General features: G+C 45.1%; 2 protein-coding genes across 4 annotated transcripts in view; one reads left to right on the top strand and one right to left on the bottom strand.

The window, feature by feature from the left end:
- The window catches only part of NAA15 (N-alpha-acetyltransferase 15, NatA auxiliary subunit), a 34,948-nt gene extending 18,310 nt beyond the window's left edge, over nucleotides 1–16,638 (bottom strand). The window contains exons 1-6 of the mRNA XM_042870425.1: nucleotides 16,492–16,638; nucleotides 3,733–3,817; nucleotides 2,080–2,184; nucleotides 1,217–1,374; nucleotides 589–723; nucleotides 267–420 (exon numbers count right to left, since the gene is read on the bottom strand). Of these exons, the coding sequence (XP_042726359.1) occupies nucleotides 267–420; nucleotides 589–723; nucleotides 1,217–1,374; nucleotides 2,080–2,184; nucleotides 3,733–3,817; nucleotides 16,492–16,545 (691 nt within the window). The 5' untranslated portion in view covers nucleotides 16,546–16,638. The remainder of the gene's footprint in view (nucleotides 1–266; nucleotides 421–588; nucleotides 724–1,216; nucleotides 1,375–2,079; nucleotides 2,185–3,732; nucleotides 3,818–16,491) is intronic.
- A 325-nt stretch (nucleotides 16,639–16,963) lies between these two features.
- On the top strand, nucleotides 16,964–19,833 carry NDUFC1 (NADH:ubiquinone oxidoreductase subunit C1). 3 transcript variants are annotated; one of them, XM_042871415.1, is made up of 4 exons: nucleotides 16,964–17,232; nucleotides 17,480–17,583; nucleotides 18,697–18,779; nucleotides 19,684–19,833. In XM_042871415.1, coding segments are annotated over exons 1-4 (249 nt in total). In that variant the 5' UTR covers nucleotides 16,964–17,171; the 3' UTR covers nucleotides 19,685–19,833. The 3 variants fall into 3 exon arrangements, with proteins under 3 accessions (XP_042727349.1, XP_042727350.1, XP_042727351.1); XM_042871417.1 differs by having other exon boundaries at nucleotides 16,965–17,232; nucleotides 18,697–18,757; XM_042871416.1 differs by lacking the exon at nucleotides 19,684–19,833 and having other exon boundaries at nucleotides 18,697–18,780.
- The last annotated feature ends 181 nt before the right edge of the window (nucleotides 19,834–20,014 follow it).

The following is a 20,014-nucleotide window of genomic DNA, read 5'->3' as shown; positions in this document are numbered from 1 at the left end:
CTGTCTGAAACGCTCATCAGCTCCAGAGTTTCAGAACAGCAAGTCTGCACTCTGCTGATGATTTACCTACTTGGGAGAGACACGCGACAGGCGCGGCGCAGCTGCAAGGCAGGTTGTCCTTTACCACAACAGTTTTAAAAATTAATATAAACATCGAACTAAGAGTTTGTTTTTTCAATCTCAATTCCAAAAGACGGAAAAAGCTGACAGCACACGCATTCCATTGCCTAACCGTGCATTCAAATGCATCTTTGAGTAGTAGTTACCTTTAGTTTCTTCCACAGCCAATTTATCACAGATCTGTTTTTCATAGGTACAAAGATGCTCCAACGCTTCTTTATGTAGTCCAGCCTCACGGAGGACTTGATTTTGATACAGCAGCAGCTCACTGTACTCGTAGTCCACTTTATCAGGTGATGTCTACACGGGAAAGAGGCATGAGAAAGCTCAGCTTTCTAGAACTCGTTTGGGATTTCACTCATTTGACAAAAAAAAAACAGCATGAGGTTTTCATATCACAAAGGGAAACGGTGTTTCCTTTTTGGCTTAAGAAGCAATTCACGCAGGAATGCCACGATTTCCTCTTACCTGCTGAGTCTTCCTAAATTCCTCTAAAATTTTTGCTGCCATTTCATAGTCTTCCAACAGATGGTAAGCAATAGCGTAGCCTATCCATGATGCTCGTTGTGCAGGTCGGAGCTGAAGCAACTGATATCTTGTTTCCTGCAAAAGAGCAGCTATTCATTTTCTTGGCTTTGTTCTGATGCTTTGTGGAATTCCCTAAGCAAAACTGTTTCCAGTGTCATGAAACTTAACAACTGGCACTAAAATGTACTTTTCCATATGGAAAAGGTTGCTCTGAACCAAAGGAAACAAACTTCGACAGGTAGCCATTGTCTCAGCCAAATTAAAAAATTATACAACTAGTAAATCAAATAATGCAATAAGAATGAGGATCACCTACGGTATGGCTGCATTACGCAGCACTGGAGCCAAGTATAGCAAACAACCCTGCAGTGAGATTAAAAAAGAATAATCTGAACACGTTAGAGAAACTGCTCAATAATCCAACTTATTTTCAAAAACTATTGAGTAAATGCTTTAAACGCTGGATTTCATAATGTAAATGTGGCTTCTTTTAAGTGTCATGCAATAATTCGCAGTCTTTACTGCAATTCCCTAGAAGCTGGTAATACGTGTAAGTACGTATACTTACCCTGTAACCTTCAAGATCCCTCATTTGAATCTGTAGCAGAGAAAGATCTCTCAAGATTTGAAGATTGTCTTTGTCCCATTTCAGTGCATTTCTATAGCATTTGATAGCTTCATCATACTTCTTGTCTGACCTCTGAAGCAGACCATAGACATGCCAACCTGGAAAACTCTGTTAAGGATTCCACTGCACTTGAGCAGGTAGAAAACAAATCTAACCTGGCAGTGGTTGGTAAAAAGAAGTTGGTAAAAAGCTACAAAGCCATTTTATAAACAGTATCATTGCAATCGTTATACTCTTCTCCTCCGCTGCACAAAGCAGATGGAAAATATAGAACTACTGACCAGGTAGATAGTTACAGTGCCTGTAGTACGTCCTAAACTCTACTTTTAATGTACCGAGGAACAAATTGCAGCAGGATCTCTGAGAAAGACCATCAAGTGTACTTAAATCTGCTTCTGAGTAAGGGCTTGATTAGACAACTGAACCAATGTGCTTCCTGCATTCTAACTGTATGACCAGTTCTCATCAATGCAATAGCAACTACTAATGTTTCTGAAGTAAATCGCATGCTTAAAGGCCCAGTTCAGCCCCCGACAAATTTAGAGTTGTGCTCGAACGATAAAAACAAATATATGCAACACCAACCAGAATAACTTTTGATTTAACTCCACCGGCAAGAATAGCTGCAAAGCAACTGCCTATTGGATAGTTTAAGCATTCCTAGATACTGGACACGGTTTCAAATTCTCAAATTCCGTAACTTTACGCATAACTCTACTGGCTCTTGCTGCAATTCCACAGGTCGAGGAGTTAAAGAAAAGACTTTCCCATTCATAAGCAAAACCTCTCTTCCAAAAGGATGCAGACATGACTCTTCAAGTCATTCCTTAGGCCTCTGCGCACCAGCTCATAAGCTTCCTCTTTCTTCCCTAGACAGTTTAATGTTAGTCCTTTCATCGCCAAGGTTTCTAAAAACACAAAGATCAAACAACTATCAGTGATTCGGTTCTACGAGATTTTCTATGGAACATAATACCTGTATAGCACAAATGTAACTGCAGACTCCATTAACAGCATGAAGATACTGCGTTTTTTCCACAGGGAAAATTAAACTAGCAGATTATTGAGAGTATCACAGACAACAATAAGTTACATTCAGTAGTTCCAGAGCCAAAGCAAAGAAGATTTTTATTTTCAGGACATAAAAAACTTTCTGCTTTACAAAACCTTTTGGAAAATACTAATTTAAACCGCTCGAGCATCTATTCACAAAACACTTGGAGACTTCTACAAACCCATCCGTGCCAACCGAGTTCACAAAGAAAATTTTTTGGAGAGAAGACAGACTCAACTCAACAGTCAAAATACAGCAAGGGACAAGCAATTTTTTCGCCTCTTCCAAAGAGACCATTCCTTCAGAAGAAGTAATGAGACCACAGAGCTGAGGGATAACGTACCGTCCATAGAATGACCTGGGTTGAAAAGGATCTCAAAGATCACCTAGTTTCAGCCCCCCTGCTACGTGCAGGATCTCCAACCACCGGACCAGGCTGCCCAAAGCCACATCCGGCTTGGCCTTGAATGCCTCCAGGGATGGGGCATCCACAACCTCCTTGGGCAACCTGCTCCAGTGCGTCAGCACCCTCTGGGTGAAAAACTTCCTCCTAATATCTAACCCAAACCTCCCCTGTCTCAGTTTAAGACTCTTCCCCCTTGTTCTATCCATATCCACCCGCATAAACAGCCGTCCTCCCTCCTGTTTATACGCTCCTTTCAAGTACTGGAAGGCCACAATAAGGTCTCTCCGGAGCCTTCTCCGAGCGAAACAATTCCGGTTCCTTCAACCTTTCTTCATAGGAGAGCTGCTCCAGCCCTCTGATCATCTTAGTTGCCCTTCTCTGGACCCGTTCCAAGAGCTCCACGTCCTTCCTGTGCTGGGGGCCCCAGACCTGGACACGGTACTGCAGAAGGGGCCTCACAAAAGCTGTGTAGAGGGGGACAATCGCCTCCCTCTCCCTGCTTAGTACTCCTCTCTCAACGCAGCCCAGGATATAGCTGGCCCTCTGGGCTGGAAGCACACAGTGCTGTGTGCCGTTGAGCACCACTCAATCCCTTTCTATTGCCTTGCATTACTTCCTACACACTGGTGAAAAGTAATTTCCCCCGATAAGTGAATTCAACATTACGTACTTGTATTAAGAAGCTTGCATCACATTAATGACTATTAAGACTTACAGCATAAAGAATGGCAAGCTAAGACTATGGTAAGATCAGACTTTAAAACCACAAACCTTACCAGCCATGACTGCGTGTCACGGTGCAGACTTTTGGATGATTCGCTTTTCTACTTGAAGAAAATCCGCTTAAGGGCAAATCATCAACAATAAGGCACCATATAAATTTTTACAGCGTACTGAATATAACTTATTGTGGACTATAATATACTTAAGAGAATCATTGCCAGTTTCATTTTCTGCGTGGGGAAAAAAGTGAGCCCGTGCCATTTGAAAACTTACCTCCATGTTCTGCAAACTTGGGGTTAGAAAGGATCTGCTTACAAAACTTCAGCCCATTTCTATACTGCTTATGTTCATAACACCGCTGTTGAAGAAGAACAGAGCACGGTTATTCAAAACATTCAGGGTAAAAGTATATCCCCCAGAAGTGAACTGGCAGCGAAGACGAGACTTTTAGAAAACATACTACTGTTTTATTAAGACCTTTTTACCTTCCTATAATTAAAAATTTTCCCATGCCCAGATAAAGTACTATGTTCTGGTGGCAACGCAAAGTTAAACGTATACCTGAAGATAGCTTTCAATACAGCATGCTCTCAGATAAGACACCGCAGAAGAGATGTGACGTACCTGAGATAAGAGAGATTCAACCTTCCCGTATGCAAACCTTATTTAATAACATAGTTTGGTAAGCACTCAACTCATCGTAGCTCAATCACCTTTCACAGAAAGGCTGCGAGCATTTCCAACAACCACAGAGGCTGTGAAAACAAGGCACTGGGTCTTGCCATCTCTGTAAGCCATCTCTGTAAGCAATGTCTTATAATAATTTGAACACCACACAGGTCTGATATACATCCAAGCTCTCACAACCAATGCACGCTAGCATTATCTTGCCATACTCAAAATTGTGATGCAGAAAATTATGCAATTCTGCAGTCTCTGTAGGTAAAGTATTACATTCCTGTACACCCTGACAACTCACACCTAGAATGTGATGGCACGTTCCGAGCCCGCAAGTGCCAGTCATGCGCTTCTTTACAAGGCTGGAAGTGTTCAACACAGAAGATCTGTTGATAAGCAGCGATCACTCCATCGCTCAGATCACATGAATTGAAGCCTCCTCAGACATACTGCATCACAGTGAGGGTGTATATACTAAAGAACTACGGAAGTGCTTTGTATTTTGCTACTCTTCCATTTACAGGTTAAGTGTTTAGAACAAGAGAAAACCTGCAAACAAACAGGAGGGTATCAACAGTTCTCTGCAGAGCAATACAAGAGTCCTGTGGTGCCAGAGGCTGGAAACAGCCTTACAGCTACAGTGAATACACACGTAACTGACTCTGAAAACTTTCAATACATCACTTTGGCAGTAAGCTTTCAGATCAACAGGTCTGAGCTGAACGTGCTGCTGGCAATCTGCGTGGGCCAGAACTGCTACTGGCCTCCCTGCATCTCTCCAGAGCTGCGAAGCTCAATTTCATTATTCCCGTATGCAACTACACTTCTTATTTGCACAATATTGCACAGCGTTTAGGGAGCAAGAAGGTAACAATCTCAGCATGCAAAACCACCGTGAAGCATGCTGTTAAATGCACTATTATTTTGGGTTGCCAAGAATAGAGTCACTACTAAGTCTTAGTGGTTTTATTGGTAAAGATACTTGTCCACGCTGAGGCCGAGTAAACCCAAGAATTAATGAATGGGTGTTGGTACGATGTAGATAATTAAGATGGTTAAGAAATCTGAGCTCTGCTTGCAAACAGAGGTTCTCCAAAAGAAATCCACATAAACTAAGATTATGCACTGCATACAAACACAATGAAAGCCGCTTCTGTATCTTCCACATCTTCCTTTCAGCAACCCATGTTGCATTCCAAGGGTTCTTACTAAGAATTTGCACTCCATAAACATGAACGTAACATTTGCTGAACTCTACTGCGGTCAGAACTGCATCGGGGAGGTACAGGCTGTGTATTAAGAGAAGGTTCTTCCCCAGAGGGCGGTCAGGCCCGGAACAGGCTCCCCAGGGCAGCTGCAGGAGTTCAGAAAGCAAGTGAACAATGCTCTCAGACATAGGGCTTGATTATAGAGTGGTCCCCTGCGGAGCCAAGAGTTGGACTCAACAACTCTCACGGGTCCCATCCAACTCAGGATGTTCTCCGATTTTATGATATTGAACGAAGTGAAGGACAGCTCTGGCCTGAAAACCACAACTGAGGAACTCTGCATGGCCAAACAACTTCCCTGCAGCTCAAGAGACTGAACTTCGGAAACATCTGACTTTGGCATCACCAATCAATGCCTCGATCCTTCTAAACAGAGATGCCAAAGATGTAATGGATTCGGGACCTCTACAGAAATCCACTCATTTCAGGCTATGTTCTTTTCCCATCGTCAAAATTCTGTTGCTTTACCTGTTACATTTATTAAAGCCAGTTTAGAATACACTGCTGCTACTTTCTTTCACAAAAGCTCTTAAGTGTTCACACGCGTAAGCTATCAACAGTTGTATTACCTACAGAAACCACCAAGAACTAAGTGCCTATTTAAGCGTACATTATTATTTCTAGACATCAGCAGCAAAGGCTTGCAGAGCTCATTTCGTATGTGAAAAGAATTTCTTGTATCCCTCCAGCTAATCCTGTATTTTCCCTGTGCTTTAGTTCCCATTTTTCCACGGTTACACTGGACGTCTTTGTTGTGTAACGTAACACTTGTTACTCTATTTGACGAAGCTATTCATTATTTCACGCACTGAACTTTCTCCCCAGAAGAGAACATCACTACAAGTACAAGAAAATTCTTCCTATTTTTGAAATTTGGGGATATTGGAAGAATAAAAGCACATCAATCCTTACACAGTCCTGTATCTGAAATGCTTCTGTAAACAGCGTCCTGATTTAAGTAATTTAAAAAAGCTAAAGGACAAGCATACTCCTCATTTATTGTTCTATTTCACAAAGCTCTTCACCAGAACGTAACCAGCAGAGCCATTCCCAATACTAAGAAGAAAGACCTGGAGCCAAAGTGTTTACGTGCACAATGAACAAGGCCGGAAGCGTACTGCAACACGCTCTAAAACTGCATCTTTATTTCACTGCAAACACGACTGAACTGACTGCGAAACGATAAACAGTTTTGTTGAAGCCAACAATTCGCTTGTGTGTGACTCATCTCATTATGCAAGAGGACGGTGATGAGAAAGAGGCACACGGCATGAACAAACTTTTGAAATCAGTTTCAGTCTCTTCCTTCTGTCAGTTCACAGCCTGTGCCAATCTCTAAACAGAAACCAGAGGAAGCAGCAGCTCTGTGAGCACCGACACAATCACTTTCAGTCATTTAGGCAAACACCATGAATTTCTAGGGTTTCATTTCACTCCAACGCCATGCCCCAACTTCAGTATAGGAGCACAGAGACATGCATTGCTTGAGCACAGCCCCAGCTGCTGCGGTCACTGGAAAGTCTTTCAGAAGAGAGTCTTAGCGGCTCTTGTTTACCATCTCTGGGGGCAAGAGTGTTAAACAAAGGTCTTGTAACAATGTTCCTGCTAAGCGCACCATCTTTCCTCAGACCGTTCCACGCTGGCTACATCGGTAAAAATACATCACACCATCTGCCCTTAAGTTTAACTGAGCTAGACCAGAGAGATTTCAGGTAAAACAAAGTTCAAAAAAGAAAACTCTATTAAGTAGTTACATGGATGTTATGGGCACGCTTAAAAAAATAAAAGAGCACATCCACCTCAGCGTCTCGGGTTTCAGTCGCTCTGGCATCACAAGGGGTGCTGCTTAACGCCCCATCTTCTCTTCCAAAGTAAAGATGGAAACACCAACCATCAACTTCAAAGATGTTTTCGGTTTTTGTTTTCTTTTGTAAATGAAAAGGCTATACTAAGTATCCGTATTGCTCTCAAGGTTTCCAAGAGCTGTACAGCCAAAATATCAGGCTGAAGACCGAAGGCAAGGCTCTTGCTTCCCACGCTGGTTAAAAGGGTCACGGGACAGGACAGTGGTCAGAGGACTCAAAAGGTACCACTGTAAGGTGACTTTTCCTATCTCCAAAGGCAGAAAAAGGACAAACCGTCTTGCAAGAAGAAGGGAAGGAAGACTAAGGGTTAGATAACAAATCTGTACAGGCATCTTGGGGAAAAAAAAAAAAAACACAGCAAAAAAAAAAAAAAGTCGGATTACTATTTACACCTTTTGGATATGACCTGATTTAAGAAACTGGCCAAGTGGCTTTGATCAACCACTTCTCACAGCTGACAGCGCAACAGCATCAAGCCTTTTTTTCTTCTCTTTCAAATCACCCATCATAAAAGCTGCTGCCTAGGCACCCTCCCATTCGCTCCCACTTAGGTGGGTGGGGAAGCAGTAAAACCTGCCACAAAGTGGTGCAGCCACAGGAACTCCAGAACATGTCTCCATGCGTGTCACAAGCGGTGACGAGGGGTGCTCCAGGGCTGCGTGATCTGTTTGAAGTACAGCTGTACAGATGCCAGCTATGAGCAAGAAATCTTATCTCTAAGCACTCTCATTTCATGTAGTCCAACCACCGAGCTTTCACCTTGAAGTTTAAGGAGAGTCGGCCTAAATAAAGCTGCAAATGAGAGAAGGAAATGACGAATGCAGCATGAGCCACTATGACATGTGCTTACCAAACCTTACTGAAATCTTATTGATGCAAACCTTATTGAATCCTCCGTGGCTCGAAGGAGCAGAAACACAAAAGGAAAACCTTTAGGAAAAGTATCCAAAAAAGGGAAAGGAAGAAGAGTTACACACAGAAAGATGGCTGTAAGCTAAACGCCTAGCCTGGGAGTGAAAAATCAAATGACCTGCTGGGGGTCAATTAGCTTCTGTAAGAGGAAAGAATCAGTGAAAGAAAAACTAAGCGGAAAGTCTTCTTCTGGGTCACTGCTTTCCTCTCAGAGGAGCAGTTTGTGGTGGCTATGCCCAGGCATCACACACATACAGTGGGACAGCTGTTCTACGAAATAACATCTTCCACACTTCCAAGGACTGCAGCGCTGCCTCCCCTAAGCTCCTGCACACGCACACTTCTGCAGCCAGTGTGCTTGTGATGCTTGCCAGACAAGTGCCCTGCTACAGCTTGTGACAACATGCCAGGAAAAGACATCAAAGTTCATCTTCTAAGAAGGCGATGTCTAAAGCTATAAAAAAAAAAAAAAAAAGACTATCAGCACTGACTCTCTAATACACACTTGCTGCCCCCCTGAGTTTTTCCTTTCCTGTGTCACCAGATGTGTACAAGTATTCTAGCAAGCTTTTCTATACACGCTGTAGCCACAAGTACAGCCTACTCCAAGCATACCAAGATTTTTTTAATGCCCAAACTCAATCTCTTTATTACATTAGAGTAAGGAAATGACACCTGCTTTAACACAATTATACTAAAAGCCAACAAGGTGACTTTGTAAAAAGTAGGAATTCTTTAAAGTCACTTCAGATGACAGCAGGTAAGGCAATAATTGCATTCGTTCTTCTCCCCCCTACTAAGTACTTATTGACTGGAGCTGAGCAAACAGCAATTACTAGCCAGACTGACAGGAGGAAACAGAGCTATAGCCTGTATTCTCTAGAATCCAAGCTCAAGGCGGAAGGAGGGCTCATGTTCTAGAGTTTGAGGCACCAAAACTGGTTCCAGACATCTAAGCAGAATCAGCTGGCAGCCAGCCTTACGCGCTCACATCCACCATGCTATATGAGAATGAATTCCTCTGCATTTCTTTCTTGATGGCCACCATAAAGCAGAGTGAAAAACCTTACCCAGCAATTCCACTGGTGACCCACCAGGTTGAATGCAAGGCAAAACTGACAAACCAGGGGGCTGCTAGAGCTAGCTGAATACTCAAGGGCTGCCAACAAGAGCACAGACAGCACTTCTATACAAACTTCATTCGGCACTGCACTAATTGCTTTCTCTTCACTACAAGCTAACATATTCTAGAAATTTTACAACGTTTAACTTGTAATTCACAGCAATAGGTTCTGAAATTGAAACAATAGTGTGCAAATTCTAATAAAAAACTGAATTCTGCAAAGAACAGTACAAAGTACTTAACTCTCTTCTAAGATGATACGTTTCCTTGGGTCACGAGGAAGTCACATTTTTAACTCCATTATCTGCAGGAACTAGCACTAATTCCACTGCTTTGCTGATGGTAACTCTGCCAAAGCTTGCAACTTAATTTAGCCAATACCAAAATACAATTTTCTTCAGAACCAAATCAGAACCAAAACTGGATTCTGCCCCAAACCAGTGGAGTGGCGACCTTAATTTTCATCACTAGTCCGCTGTACTCCACCCTACCTCTCTTCCTCAGCAGGTCACGTAGCCTGTAAGCCTCATCAACAAACAGCAGTATACTGCAGTCTATTTGCCATCACATTCAAGCGTTACCGGCTTGGGGAACCGACTGACATATGCGCGCGGGTAAACGCTTTGCTTGCTCCTCAAAGTTCCCAGCAGGAAATATGATGAAGAAGGGTCTGCCTGTGCCAAAACAATGGAGGGATTCCATTCTGCTACCTACTTCCCTGAGGGACTGCGAGGTTGAGCAGAAGGTGGAAGAATTCTTCCAGCTCCAACGATACACTCCTTCAAGGACTGCATAGCATTTCCCAGCAGCAGCCACAACCATCCTTGTGGCATTGTATGGGAACACCAGCAACTCCACTGGTTTTAGCAGCAGAACGTCTGGGCGTAAATGGCCTTAGCACTAGCTAAGGCATGCACCTGAAATGCATTAACGTGCACGCCTGCCACTCAGAAGCTATCTGCTCCTGCAGCGCTGTTCAGATGTAGCCAGTTAGAGGAGAGTAAACCCTGCCAGTGTGCAGCTCAAGGTTTCCCAGCAGTTACTCTCTCTACGGTTAGACTAGATCAGGTCAAGTCACTGAGGTGCACTAATTCAAGCTAAAAGGAGTAAAGAAGATTCTGCAAGCTGGAAGCATTAGGAGCAATTGCTCACCCTGTCTTTTGAGCACTGACCATAACAAGCGGTTCAACAGCTCTAGACAAGTAAGTACTCCAACCACAGCATTCCAGTTCACAACAAACAAAAGACCTGTATGTGAAAAGATGGAAAAAATTAGTCAAATCTAACAGATCATGCTGAAAAACTCCATGGCCAACTTGCATAAATTTTTGCTCTCAACTAGAATTGAAAACTAGCATCTTCCTTCACTGCCGTGCAGTTCACAAACACAACGGCTTTGTCTAAGGAACAGCTACAGCAACTGTCCAAGCCAAGGGACTAAGGCATCCTGCTCCTGCACAGCCTGCCTTACTTTTTGGGGTGAATGATACTCCACAGACAGCATTCCAAGGCGGGATACATCAGAAGGACAGGTTCAAATTGCAACTAGCAATTAAGAAGAAGAAATACATGAACCTCTCCACTTAGTACAGAGGCAGGAAAAATCAGCCCATGCTTTTAAAGCAGCCTTGCATTGCAGCGTTTGACAAAATCCAGTGGGAAACAGCTGCAGACAAATAGTTACAGCTCTTCCACAAGAAAAACTAAAGTTATGAAGCAAAACTTTTGCTGGAAAAAAAATAAATCAATTATTCAACGTCAGCTCCATTGATTACTACTTGCTTATTTTGCTTGCACCGTGAAGTCCCCTCAAAAGAGAAGTGGCTGGCAGGACAAGGGAGGGAACCGTACCCTCCTCTTTGCCCTTGAGAGGCCCCGTCTGCTTCCAGGCCTGGGGCTTCCAGCAGAGGAAGGAGGCAGAGCTGCTGGAACAGGTCTACAGCAAGGCCACGAAGATGATTAGAGGGCTGAAGCACCCCTCCTCTGAAGAAAGGTTGAGGGAACTGGGCTCATTCAGCCTGGAGAAGGCTCCTGGGAGGCCTCATTGTGGCCTTCCAGTACTTGAAGAGAGCTTATAAACAGGAGGGAGATGGACTACTTACACGGGCAGACAGCAATGGAACAAGGGGGAACAGCTTTAAACTAAGCAGGGAGATTCAGATTGGATGTTAGGAGGAAATTTTTCTCACTAAGGGCAGTGAGGCAGTGGCACAGCTGCTCAGAGAAGCTGTGGTGCCCCATCCCTGGAGGTGCTCAAGGACAGGTCGGATGGGGCTCTGGGCAGCCTGAGCTGGTGGGGGCAGCCCTGCACACGGCAAGGGGGGAACTGGACAGGCTTCAAGGTCACTTCCATCACAGGCTATTATGTGAATCCTTAATTTTAACCTCTCCTTCTTGGGAAAAATTGTCACAAATCTGGCCTTGTGTCAAGTCAGATCAGCTGGCTTCTGTCCATTTCTCAGTATTTCCAGGGCTCAGGCTTCATCTCTGAATCTTGCATGAAACTGACAAAAGATCTGGCACGGATAGCAAATACGCATTATACTTCCACGATCATGTAAGTAAATAAATTCAAATTCTAAATTGGGATTAAAAAAAAAAAGGGGGGGGCTCCCACAAAAGGTCATTACATACTCGTACGGATATTTCAACTCAGCTGCAACTCCTGACACAGCCTGGGGCACATGCTGAGGCCACTGACACTTTCTACCTTTGTATTATGTCCGAAGTATTCTTTACACTCAGCTCTGAGGTATGAGATGTTGTCTTGTAGCGCTGAGTCATTGCAAAATATCTAATGTGACTATTAAGATAAAAAAAAAAAAAGGTCGTTCTTCATGACCAGGTTTGCTACCTTGATTGTGTGCCATCATGGGAGCACCCATCTCTCTAACAAAGACACAGCAATGCTACTAGACACAGAAGGTCCGTCCTTTATTTCCATTCCAATGTTTCAACCAAGCCATTTTTTTTCCTCCTACTTTTGGGAAAGCCAAGTGTAGCATTCCTTCTTACACGGGGAAAAAAGTGATGGACGTTTCTGCAGCCCCAATATCGGAAAAGCCCGGATAGCAATTCCGTGCTTCAGATGAGACAGCACGCGGTACAACTTCAGAGGTGAGCACACCTGATTACAGTACAGTCATGCAAATGCAGTGACGATCACATACAAAATGTGCTAATTTATTTGGTGACTGATAAAAGCAAAACTTAGAAAATTAGACTTTAATCTTGTCTTTAATCTCCAAGTGAGACCATTTAAATAAGATACTCCAGGTTTGCCACCTCAGCAGCCTTGGAGTCAGCACCCAAATTGCTGAGACGGCATTATCTTCAAGGACTGCTGCTGCCTAAAGCACGAGTGAAGGAGAAGCACAGGTCTGTCAAGTTTGGAAGCGGGAGGGACAACGAGCATATTCTGTAGTGAAGACACAGGAAGATGGCCCGGCAGGAGGGACTTGGCACATTCACAGCAGAGCAACTAACGAGATGCTGTTCAACAGGCTTTTTTTTTTTTAATGTCATTAGGAAGTTCCTACAGCTTTTAGTAGAGCGCTCGACAAAGCTGTGGACAGGAAGAACAGCTCAAAGACAAACACGCCTGCACAGAGCAGCATTATCACAGCAGTGAGCAACCCAAGGTGAAACACAGCACTCTTCCTCCTGCAGCAGACACGCTGGTGCTCGTGATGCCCTGCTGCAGGACAGACTGCAGCTGCGCAGAGCCAAGCCCTGCCGGCACGTAAGGGAACCTATTCTGACCACCCATATGCCACCCCAGGCATCAAAAGCACAGCATAGAACCACCAGACCTGAACAAAGAGCTTCCATCTTATGCAACGTTACAAACTTAGGGATAGGCCAGCACTGCGCTCTGCTTTTTTTGCCTATTACTTCTACATGCTGGATTACAGATCAGTACAACCTATTAATTCAGGCCTGAATACACTTAATTCCTTACTTACTCACTGGCATCACGTAATACAATGATCTTTCCCTTAAACACACGGACTTCACTTTTGCTGCTCAATTCGCACTCAACTGGAGGCAAAGCCTACCAGCTACAGTGAGCACATGCTCTGCCAGAACATTCTTACTCTGAAAACCGTTTCCTCTGCTGCTTCCAGGAAACTGGAAAAAATCCCACCTCAAATAGCATTGCTTTTAGTATTTTTAAAGTACGTTTCAGATATATACAACTCTTACATCCAAAGCAAAGTTTGTTGGATATCGTTGATGGGACTTGTGAAGTAGAAACTGAACATACCCAGTGAATGGCATCTGATCAGATGCGGTGGCATAATAAGCTAGCAGAAGGCCAGAGACGTTCACCAGTTACATTTGATACAAATCAGTCAATCGTATTTCCTGCAATTATTTGTCTTATTTTTTCTAGTAAGAAGGGCATAGCAAAAAACGAAAACACTAAACTGTTTCCTCCATTAATTCATAGCGCATCCAGATTTCTGAGTGTCAACGTTAACTCCTCTATTCCTTCGGTTCTCGCATTCAATATTCTACCTTATCATAGAATCACAGAACGACCTGGGTTGAAAAGGACCACAGTGATCACTCCGTTTCAACCCTCCTGCTACGTGCAGGTTTGCTAACCACCAGACCAGGCTGCCAGAGCCACATCCAGCCTGGCCTTGAATGCCTCCAGGGATGGGGCAGCCCTCTTCCTCTGCCTGACATCTTCTTCAGTAATCTGTGGACCGCTCAGAGATTTTCTGTGTTTGAAAGAACAACACGGACTCAAATCATTCCAAATGTTCAAGTGGGACCAAAATAAATAAGTTGGGAAAATGTACAGAGCCACTTTTCTTCTTCTACATTCTACAGGACCTTTGGCAAATGGCAGCAGCACACAAATACCTACCTGCAGACCTAAGAGCAAGTACTTCACACCACGAGAACAACATAAGCCATAAACTTTATTTTTAACAGAAGCACAAATTGAAGCAGCATAGCCATCAATCATCTTGTGACCGTTTGTTTAGCTTTTTCTTGTAATTCAAGCTGATCACACAGATTCCTTTCTCTCTGCACTACAGAACATCAAGCTGTGAAATGCCATTCATATGGAAAACTTTGTATTAGAACCTTCGCATACCTGTAATGTGACTGGAAGAGGTTAGTCTAGTTAGAGTGTTGCAACAAACAAAGGCATAGCACACACCTTTCTGAACTACGAATTCGTCAGCTAAGTGGAAATGCTGGTTTGCAAGCCCTTCTATATGCAAAAGAAACTCACAGATCATGTAAGCTGTTTTCTACAAAACAAAAACTCTGAAAAATAATAATTAACTTTCACTACAGAAAGGTAAACGCAGGTTGGGAAGCTCAGTACGGTTTTTGCAAGACCTTAATATTTCACTTCTGTACTACAGGCACATTTCTTAAAAGAAAGGCAAAGAAACGAGGATTCAGAAGCAACACTTATTTTTTTAAAAAAGTTTCTTTTTAAACTTCACTTAGAAAAATACAAAGATGCTCACCCGCTTAGTTCCTATGTTCACTACTACCTAAGTGTGACTGATATCCCATTTCTGTTCATAGTTTCACTGCCAGCAATTATCTCTCTGAAGACTAATGCACCCTTTCAATAGCACTTGGCCTGGCTGCCAAAGCATCTGCTGAAAAATCCTCATCCAGTCTTGCTCCCCCGGACAGCTCTAGGTGCCTGCCCGGGCCAGAACATGCCAGCCCGGGCCAACTCATCTGGCCACTGCACCAGGCAGCCTGGGTTCCACCAATGGGCCAGCTGCCCAGGCAAGCTTTGGTACTTCTTCCTGCTGCTCACCAACCCTGGGCCACAGGAAGAGTGGCTGAGGGTACAACATCGTGAAGGATCACAGCCTTTTGAAAAGCAAGGCTGCATCAAGGAAGGGCTGTAACAAGAGCAGTATAGTGAGGTGGCGTGGGAGTAGGAAAGGTGTGTTTCCTTGGGCTTGCATGGATAAATAGGATGTGCTAAAAGACACCTCACACTCAAGCCAACCACGTAATCAAAACTTTACAAAGCATGGTTATTACCTATAATAAGGCAGACAAGTGGTTCATTAGCCATGTTTTCAGCATGATGAAAACTGACCTTAACCCTTTTGCTATTCAAAAAGACACCTCAGACGGGGCAGCCTTAATACTAGACTATGTGTCACCAGCTTACCTCTGGAAGATGCAGGGAAACAGAAAGCCAAATAACTTGTAGCTTAAACAGTACCTGAAATTTTTGTGTTTTTATTGAAGTTGTTCAGGTAAAAAGACCACAAAACTGTAATTGCTTCAGTGTACAGACTACAACAGACATTTCTCTTCAGTGATCTGAACCAGCTCTACTGTTCCAGCTCAAAACGTGTACGTGCTTAAAACACAGCCAGGCCAACTGCTGGGCAGGACTGAATCCCTCCAAGCAGAAATAAGCTTCACAGTTCCCTGTGCCTGCTCTAATCTTACCCAAGTGGTGTGTTTTCTCATGTCTTTACCAAAGGGACATGATTTAGCGGAGAGTTGTTAGAGTTGGGCTAGTATGGTTAGGTCGTGGTTGGACTTGATAGTCTTTAAGGCCCTTTCCAACCTGAATGACTCTATGATTCTATGAAATCAGAGGTTTACAGCTCTACAAACAAGATCCCATTTTCACAACGTTTCGCAGATCAGCCACGTGCACCGCTTGCATGGCAGAGCCTTACAGAACTCTAGCAGTGCAGCTGCTTCGGGAGGCCTGCGCTACTTCTCACTGCTGGGCTCTGGAGGGACCCCACTAAACCAAGCCGATGGGGAACATAAGTTTCTTGGACAAAACAGAGTTTTTCAAAAATATATACGTAGTTAGTGACTCTGATAACACACCCTCCTGACCAGTCGAGGACGGCTGCGGCCAGCCCTAACCTGCTTAAAAAAAAAAAAAAAAAAAAAAAAAAAGCTAAACTTCAGTAAGGCTCCCAAGCCTCCACCGCCCTTCACTTCCTCCTCCAGAAGCCGCCTTCCCCGCCAAACTATCGTGACTGCTGGAGCACAATCCGAGCTCTCAGGAACCCAGAAGGCGGCCGTGTCGGCGTCGTGCGCTCGCAGTGCCCCTGGGCGCTGGTTGCGGCAGTACCTATGTTACCGCGGCCCTCCACACGGCAGAACGGGGGCCGCCGCCCGCGCCGCGCGGCCCACCCGCTTCCCGCCTGCCACTCACCAGGATGCGCTTGAAGAGAGCATTCTCCTTGGGCGGCAAGCTGACCGACGGCATGGTCCCGCCGCTCCGCTCCCACCGACAGGCTCCGGGAGAGGTGGGGGGGCGTGCGGGCCGTGTCCCGTTCCCGCCGCTCACTCGCCGCCGCCGGCAGCCTTCCCCCCGCGCCGGAGCCTGGCCGCCGCCTCCCCACCCCCGCCGGCCCGCCCCGCGGCTGCCACACTCTCCGTCCGCCGGTCGCGGGCCCGGCCCCGTGCGCCCGCCGGGCTGGGCTGCCCCGCGCCGAGCCCCGGGCGGCGCTCACGTGGTCACGGAGCAGGCCGGAGAAGCGCCGCCAAAATGGCCACCGCGCGCGGCTTCCCCAGCCGGGTCACTGCGCGCAGCGCGCATGCACCACGACCCCGCACCAGCCCCGCCCAGCCCCGCCCATTGAATCACGCGTCGCCGCAGCGAGGGGCTTAAGTTCTGAGCCCGCCCCTCAGCCCGGGCGTTCGTTGGCCTTAAAGGACGCGGTGGGCGCCGTGGTCGTGGTTGCCCACGCGCGGTGCTGTCGTACTGCTTGCCCTACCGTCCCGCAGGACCGGTTCCGTACCCTGTGGGATGTGCGGGCTCCGCCCGGCCGGTAGAAGGCGCTCTTTGGCGCAGCCTGTGTGACTGCGACCGTCCCGCACCCGACAGACAAGATGGCGGCGGCGTTGAGGGTAGTGAAGCGGCTGCAGCTGGCGGGTGGCGGGCCCGGTCTCGGTGAGGGGCGGCAGCGGGCCGATGGGGTGTCTTGTGGTCGCTTAACTGGCCTTCCGTTACTCAGGACCGTTACGTGTTAGCGTGCACCGGTGGGGCTTCGCTGTGAGTCGTGCCCTGCAGCCTGCGGTCACGTGTCCGTTTTCTCGCTTCGTTTTGAATCCCGGCCGGTGGTGTCCCGTCGCGGTGCCCAACGTGTCCGTGTTGGAACATTATATATTAACGTGACTAAAGTCTTCTGCCTTTACAGCTTTGACTCGTTCTGCGTTCTTTGCGAGAAAGCGCATCTATGACCAACCAAACTGGGTTGGAGTTGGCTTGGCTTTCACCACCAGTGCTGCCCTGTGGGCTTTTGTAAGTGTTGGTTGATTTTGTTGAGCTTAACCATTTCCAGATCATAGTGGTCTGAAGGCAATAGCTACTATTAGCTATGGTGATGGTGTAGCAGATGTTAAGGCAGAGGCATGACTTGTGGATTACTTATGCCTTACCAAGTCCATGTTGCTGTTCACTGTATAAGAGCTCTTGGGCTTGATGTTGGAATGAGCAGGATGTAGTTTCTCTCATGAGAAAATATGAAGGATGAGCAGCATGTGTGAGGGTCACAATTTCCAGGGCAGGATGTATTCCTCCTCCCCTTGGTCCAACAGTTCCTTTTTGGGAAGCAAGAAAAAAAAATTGACCAGCAAAAACTCTTAGAACGCTATGAGTCTCAATGGACTTGGAAACCGATCCGGTCCTAGTCTTCTGCTGTGGGTGGGGATCCCTCTGACCAGCTGAGGCTGCCCTGGGACCCATCCAACCTGGCCTTGAGCCCCTCCAGGGATGGGGCATCTACTGCTTCTCTGGGCAGCTTGCACCTGTGTCTCACCACCTGAAAAATTTCTTCCTAACATTTAACCTAAACCTCTCCCCGTTGGAGGGAGGGAGGGGAAAAGGAGGCTGAAGGGAGACCTTATTGCTCTCTTTGAATATCTGAAAGGAGCTTACAGTGAGAGTGGGGTTGGTCTCTTCTCACTGGTGACAGGATGAGGGGAAACGGCCTCAAATTGTGCCAGGGTAAGTTTAGGTTGGATATCAGGAAGCACTTCATTATAGAAAGGGTTGTTAAGCACTGGAATCGGCTCCCCGGGAAGGTGGTTGAGTGCTTAAAAACCCTTTGGGTGTGATGCTCAGGGACATGACTTAGTGGAGGGCTGTTAGAGTTAGGGTAGTACAGTTAGGTTGTGGTTGGACTTGATGATCTTTAAGGTCTTTTCCAACCTGAGCAATGCTATTATTCTATGTCTTACTGGCCAATTGAAAATATACATCTAATTTACCCTTTATCTTCCCTGTGTTCCCAGTGATTACCTGTTGGCTTACTTTCTGGTATTAGGATTTCATTTTTCAGGAAAAAGTGGTGATTTTTTTTCTGTTGTTCTGGTTTTGTGTTGTATAGCCATTTAACATATGATGTTTTTATAGCTTTTCAAGCAGCATAATGAAGATGTAATGGAATATGAAAGAAGAAAACAAGAAAGGGAACGTAAGTGTACAAGTTGTTCATAGTAAGTATGCATGTAGAGATACTTTTGACACATCCTGCTCATCTTTCATTTAGTTGAATTATCAACATCTTGACTGCTGACTTTTGTTTTTTGTAGTGTTTTCTTTAATGTTTTGTCTGGGCTTTTTGATATTTAGCCACTGCGCTCTCAGTTTCACAATGATAAAGTGACAGGTATTCATTTATGTGCATGTTGGCTGTTTGCTTTTTCTCTTAAAAGTGCAGATGTGGAGAAAACAACCTCTGTTGTACTAACAAATTTAGATACCAAAGGGCATGCCTTATGAGTGCTTCAATGGCAAAGAGTTAAAGACTGGGTGTGGGACGTTTTCCTTAGTTTTGATTGTGTTACCAAATAAGAGTGATACGAAGTCAGTACCTACAGATTTGTGTTGTTAAGGAAATAATGAGAGTCATTGCCATTATTAGACATAAGGAAGAACTGTTTCTCTCAGAGAGTGGTCAGGCACTGGAATGGCTGCCCGGAGAGGTGGTGGAGTCGCCGTCCCTGGCAGTGTTCAAGAGGTGTCTGGATGACGTGCTGCGTGATATGGTTTAGTGCTAGTGGTGGCAATGGTGAAGAGGAGATGGTTGGACTGCATGATCTTGTTGGTCGTTTCCAACCTTGTGATTCTATGATTCTATGGATATTGAAAAGACAGTTTAACTGTGTTTCTACCAGCTGGCTCAGAGCAATTCAAGTGTTATTTGAAAGAGATACTTAAAACTAATACAGAAAACCTTGTAGCATTGTGGCTAGTTTCCTCCCAAGATTTCTTGTGCTGCTAAACACCTCGAATGTTGTGAAGCTTTTCTATCTGACTACATTGTATGTATTTTCCCTGCATTTGTTGTTTCCTTGTATATGTATTTGTTGCTAAGGGTTTTTCCCTCCTCTTTCCTAGGCTGACCAAATGTTCAATAAGAAATATCATCAGTTGTGTCCTGTGAATTAAGGAATACAGCAGACCCACCTACAAGTATTTAAACCCTTATCTGTTCGTTCATTTCACGTGCATAATTATAAAATAAAGCGTGGAGGAAGCTTCTGAAGACTTCTCTTGCCATTTGTAAATTATTCTACTAGCTTTTATAAATTTTCTGATTGCATTTCTGTACTTGATAGTTCTGAAAATAATGTGGATCAAGTGTGTGGTTTTGTGGATTGTGCATTACCAAGTCGAGCATCAGTTAAGAGACAGCCCAGCAGACAGCTAGAAGGGAGCTGCTCGTCAA

The sequence above is a fragment of the Lagopus leucura genome, unplaced genomic scaffold, assembly GCF_019238085.1.
Source record: "Lagopus leucura isolate 7727_CA_CO unplaced genomic scaffold, USGS_WTPT01 Super-Scaffold_100004, whole genome shotgun sequence".
NCBI classification, from domain to species: domain Eukaryota; kingdom Metazoa; phylum Chordata; class Aves; order Galliformes; family Phasianidae; genus Lagopus; species Lagopus leucura.
The sequence above is the reverse complement of the archived record's forward strand: the minus strand, read 5'-3'. Positions and strand labels throughout refer to the sequence as shown.

Excerpts from the sequence above, each read along its gene's own strand:
- NDUFC1 (XM_042871415.1), top strand. The coding sequence starts at position 17,172 with ATGGCGGCGGCGTTGAGGGTAGTGAAGCGGCTGCAGCTGGCGGGTGGC. Across the intron at positions 17,233-17,479 it reads GGGTGGCGGGCCCGGTCTCG|CTTTGACTCGTTCTGCGTTC; the intron begins GTGAGGGGCGGC and ends CTGCCTTTACAG. Across the intron at positions 17,584-18,696 it reads GTGCTGCCCTGTGGGCTTTT|CTTTTCAAGCAGCATAATGA; the intron begins GTAAGTGTTGGT and ends ATGTTTTTATAG.